The sequence below is a fragment of the Gekko japonicus genome, unplaced genomic scaffold, assembly GCF_001447785.1.
Source record: "Gekko japonicus isolate JY-2015 unplaced genomic scaffold, Gekko_japonicus_V1.1 scaffold282, whole genome shotgun sequence".
Lineage (NCBI taxonomy): Eukaryota > Metazoa > Chordata > Lepidosauria > Squamata > Gekkonidae > Gekko > Gekko japonicus.
The window spans coordinates 71,231-76,677 of NW_015159718.1; the positions used below are offsets into that span (position 1 = coordinate 71,231).

The 5,447-nt window shown below is 43.8% G+C and overlaps 1 protein-coding gene across 1 annotated transcript in view; it reads left to right on the forward strand.

The window, feature by feature from the left end:
* The window catches only part of PPM1H (protein phosphatase, Mg2+/Mn2+ dependent 1H), a 150,545-nt gene that overhangs the window by 27,628 nt on the left and 117,470 nt on the right, over nucleotides 1-5,447 (forward strand). Inside the window, exon 3 of the mRNA XM_015419137.1 lies at nucleotides 2,720-2,789. Within this exon, the coding sequence (XP_015274623.1) occupies nucleotides 2,720-2,789 (70 nt within the window). The remainder of the gene's footprint in view (nucleotides 1-2,719; nucleotides 2,790-5,447) is intronic.

The window sequence follows — 5,447 nt, forward strand, 5'->3', positions numbered from 1 at the left end:
GGGGGGGGGAGTGGGTAGGCTAAGTCCATTGGCACGCAGGAAGGAGCCTGTTTGTGAGAGAGCTCATGATAGCTATTGACTGGATGAGTGAGGTAGGTAGGTGGGACTTGCTGCTTGTAGGCCCAGCCCAGTCTCACAGTGCCTCCTCCTCCCACTGAGAAAGAACAACTGCTGGTGGCTGCTACGGGTTGCTGCTGCATGTCGCTAGATCAAAGGGGAGCCCATCTGCTTCCTTCATTCCTGCCCTATGCTGAGGCAAATATCTATGCACCAAGGGCTAAAAATGTGCTAGTGCACAGCAGTAGAGGGAACACTGGTGATGACTAGAGACAGGACTCTTTCTGTTGTGTCACCCACCTCTGGAAGGCCCTTCCCTTTGAGGCTTGCCTGGCATCTACTTTACTTTCATTTAGGCACCAGTTGGAAACATTTGTCTTTATTCAGGCTCTTAACTAAGGGAGTCTGTCCTTTTAAAAAAGCTTATCTTCTAGCCTGAGGATGGTTCTGTCAATATCATTGGTGATTTTTTTTAGGTTTTTAATTTTGTATCGGATTGTTTTGCTGTGCTTTTATTGATTTCTTTTATTGTTTTTATTGCATGCTGCATTTTGTTTTATTGTTGTGTGCTACCTTGAGCAGGTCTGGAGAGGTGGCATACCATTTTCTGAGTAAATAAAATGGAGCATCACAGCATGGAGAAAGATGGGATATGATAAAATGAATCACTTGTGTCAGAGTGTCCCAATTTTTTTCAACCATAGGTAGAATGATCTTTGAGGCTCCACACTGTGTCTGTCCTCAGCCTTAGCCACTCAATAACAACTCTGTTGTAGCAACATTGTCAGAGTTAAAAGGGTCAATGCTTGGTGTATGAGTATGAGACATGACTCAAATGTGAGTTATGCAAAGATTTGTTCATACTCTATTTTCTTTTTGTCAGCGATTCTTCACGATGTCCCAGTTTCATGATACTATTGTAGCAGAATTAAATGCGAAAAACTTTAAAAAAAGTTTTTGCTAAAAATCTTGGGGAGGGTCATTTGGACTGTGGTCCACATGTTAGACTCCTGTAATTTATGTGATATCGTAAAGGTGTTTCAGCTATCATGGATCCACTGGCATTGTGTTTTTTTGTTTTGTTTTTTATGCCCCCAAAGGGGATTTTTATTGCTTTTTCTATAAACTACAATGAAAAAGTAGGGAGGGAACATCTACATCTAAGGAGAAAGGAAAGAAAACCACTAATAACTAAACCCCCAAGTATAGGAGATAATTACATCAGCTTATGTAAGTGTTAGTCTAAAATGCTTGCATTACATTGAACATAGTCAATTAAGCTAAATTATTTATCTTTTAACCATTTTTAACTGTTTAAAGACAACCCCAAGAGCATCAATTATATCACATGCTTTAAGGCACCATTCAGAGTCCTTCAGCCTTCACTTTGCTTTATCTTTTCTAATCCTCAATTGGTATTCTCGTTTAGGGGCTTCCACTGGCATTGTTGTATACCTGAAATAACTTTTAATAATGGGATTGAAACAGCACCTTTGGCAAGATAACTCCTGCCATTTGCATTGCTCTGTAGCTGTGTTCGCATAAGATAATCTTTGTGCCAACCTATCTGCATAATCGGGATGTAAGCCAGATAAAAATAAAGTTATTTATGGGCTGGTTAACTGTTCTCAATGCTCTTCTTTTTGTTTTGTTTTTACATTCCATCTAACTTGGTCTGTGAACAACATAAATAGACTGTGATGTATGCTAGGGCTGAATAAAGCGTAAATATCTGAGGGATATAATTATCATGCCATGATGGTTTGAAAATGTAAATTGGAAACTTTCAGAGCAAATTCCTTCTGAATATTTTATTGTAATAATGTTATACTAGAACTTGTGGGAGACTAATGGCAAACGGGAATCATTGCCACCTAGGATCTATATACCCATGTAATAAGCATGGTAACGGGTTGATTATCACAATGTAAAATTTGTTTATTAGTAAATGTAGGGCTGAGACTTCCAGTTTGTGGATTGGCGATGGCGGTTGTTCTCCCCAGACCTTGGAGAGACGATTAGCACCTCAAGTGGCATCCCCACGGAGCCTTTGCGAAAGGCTCCAGGCCAGAGGGCTTTGAGGGTTAGCCTCTTTGATGGCTTGCTGCCAGAGAATCGAGGCTTCCCTCTGCTCTGATGGTCCTGCCGATGTGTGGCCTTCGGGCACAAGCTAATTCGACCGGGACAAGGGCGGGAGATCGAGTGGAATAACGATTGAAGTGAGCGAGGTCAGAGATATGACCAACAATGAACGTGAGTTCTAAGTAAATGGACTATTTGATAATCGGATCATACACACACCCCCGTGGGAAAAGCGGAGCGCAAAGAGGGACGCCTCTTAAGTGCATGGACAGATAAACGTATCAAAGGGGGAGCGGGAGGAAATAAACAGTGCGTGTATTTTGAGAGTTACTTGAGTGCAGATAGCGAAGTGACGAGTTCTTCAAGCCCCGGTGAAGCGGTTTGAAATTGTAAACAAAGTTGGAAAATGGCGGCATCCCAAGGAAAATTTAAAGCGAAACCGGGTAGTCAGAGCCCGAGGCCGGAAGAGGGAGCTGACGTCATGAAGATGTTAGCAGATATGCTCAAGCCAGTGATGGAGCAACTCGATGGTATTAAGCAGCAACTGACCTCGTTAAATCAAAATTTTTCTTTACAACAGCGCCAGCTGGCAGAAATGGAAAAGAAAGTGGAGCATGTAACTGAGAAAATTATAGAGATGGACACCGCAAGTAAGAAGATGAAGAAAATGATGGGAGAAGTTGAAATAAAACAAAATCTCCAAGAAAATCGTTTGTTACAGCTGCAAATGGAAAAGGCCAATATGATTCTCAGGTTCCAGGGAGTTCCTGAAACAGAAAAAGAAGATCTGAAGAAGACTCTGGGTGAGATTAATGCTCCAGTGACATGCTTGCCAGTGGAAGAAATAATAAAAAATATGGATATGGCCTATCGGGCTTACTCCAATTACATAAAAAAAATAGCCTGCCTGGAGAGATTGTGGTTAGATTTGCAAGAAGACAGACCAGAGATGCCATATTAAAGGCAACTTCAGCAACTCCAATGAAATTCGGGAATACAATAATCAAGACTTTCAAAGACATTCCATTTGAAATTCGTCAAAAGAGGAAGAGCTACAAGGATTTAACCTCTTTTCTTCAAACAAATGGAATTCAGTACTGGTGGGCGATCCCTGAAGGTGTCATCTTTAAAATCAACGATAAAAGGGAGAAGACTCCATCTTTAAAGCCAAAAAATTTCCTGAGACGTCAGCTGGGATCGGGGGAAGAATCTAAAGATGAAGAAACTAAGTCAAGTGACTCAGCTGCCTCTGGAACGGATGAAGACTCTGCAGCAGAAATGGGTTCGGGAGCAATAAAAGCCGTGTATGACTTTAGAGATAGAAAACCGAAGTAAGGGCAGAAGGACTCTGATAAATGGCCCTTTGAAGTAAAGAAGATGCTCAGAAAGTTCTCTCATAATACAGAAGCTGTGAAAAACAAGAAATCTACAAGTATATTGTTTTACTAACACTTTGAATATTAATATTTAGTTTAACACGGATGTGATCTTCCACTCTTGCGTTTTTAGTTAGTGTGGGTATCTTTCCTTTATCCATAGATGTAGTTCCCCTCCCTATATTTTTCTTTGTAGTTTTGTAGTCTCATTAAAAAAAATAATAAAAATATCCCTCCGGGGGTTTAAAAAAGAAGAAGTAAATGTAGGGCTCATAAGTAGAAAGAGATATGTCTGGATGGAAGAAGGCGAAGTGCAAGGAGTCTGCAGTGGCCTTAAGAAAATATCCTTGGTTCCACTTTTCTAGCAAGGAACTGTCCTTGGATTAATTTCATTTTGTACGTATTCAGCAGATTCCTAGCAGTGATGCTTTTATGACAATAAGTTGCATATATGATGGAAGGTGTGCAAGAAGGACAACAAAATGAAATGAACGGGCCTTTTTATTGAAATGAAATGAACTGGCCCTTCCCCCATGAGGATGCAATGCTGGAGGCAGGCAGGGGAAGAGGAGCAGAAGCCATTGCTGCCTCTAGTTGCTGAGCCTGTGGCACTGGAGGTGGGCAGAGGGAGGAGGAGTGGAACATTCTGCCCACCCCTTACCCTCCTCAGTCACAAATGTGGCAGCAATATGGAAGGCAGGCAGGAAAAGGAGCAGGTGGAACTCTTTCTACCCCTCCTATTGGCCACAGAGGCTACAGCACTGGAGGTGATTGGGGCAGTAGGTGTAGGACACTCTGCCCACCCCTGTTCTCCTCAGGTGTCAGTGGCACTAGAGGTAGGCAGGGGAAGGAACCATCGGAGCTGTTGCTGCCCCCCAGCTGCCAAGGCTGTGGCATTGGAGGCAGGTGGGGGAAGGAGGATAAGAAGCCCCCATTGTTTCCTTCTGTCACTAAGGTGACAGAACTGTGGGCACGTGAGGGAATTGGAGCCCCCCCCCCATGGCATGTGTGTTTAACCTGAGCAGGCTGGCTGGCTAGCAAGTGACCAGTCTGTTCAAATGAGGGTAGATAAGGATGGGATTCCTCCCATGAGTCTCATGGGTCCCCATTTGTCTGTCTGCCTGTCTGTCTGTGTATCTATCTAAAGTCAAGTGTTCATCATTTCCTGTGACATATGTTGTTGTTGTTGTTCAGTCGCAGAGTCGAGTCCAACTCTTCGCGACCCGATGGACCACATTACGCCAGGCCCTCCTGTCTTCTGTCGTGCTCCGGAGTTTGCCTTGTGACATATACAGATAGTAAAAACCAGGGGTCATTTTGTAGAAAAGGAGGTGCAGGAGCTCATTAGCATAACTCATTAGCATAACTTATTTGCATATGCCACACCTCCTGACATCACCAGAAGTGTGTCAGAAGGCAACACCCACCGTTCAGGCACCACTGGACGCTTTTGGATTGCTAGCTATGAGGAGGGGGGATCCGCAGATCTGCCCTCACAGAGGAGGGAGAGCTTGTACCTGAATAAAACTTAAAGCTGCCACTGGACTGTTTTGGATTGCTATCTATGGGGGGGGGATGCACAGATCTGTGCAGGAAGGAAGGAAGGAAAAAAGAGAAGGAAAGGAGAGAAAGAGGGAAATAAGGAGGAAAAGGGAAAGAAGGAGAGAAGGAAAGAAGGAGGGAAAGGAAGGAAGGAAGGTAGGTAGGTAGGTGCTGGGAAAGGCAGGCGGCGGGGCTCTGGAGGCCTTCCCCGGGCTCTGTCACCACCCCCTGTATTGAAGGCCTGAACACCAGGCTCTGACGTCACTGCCATGGCTACGAGAGTAGTCATAACAATCTCCCTGTGCTTATGTGGGGCTAAGCAGAGGGCTGCTGTTTTGTGTAATGATTTCAGATGGAGTGTTGAAGACTTCAGTGGAAGGAGACGAGAGC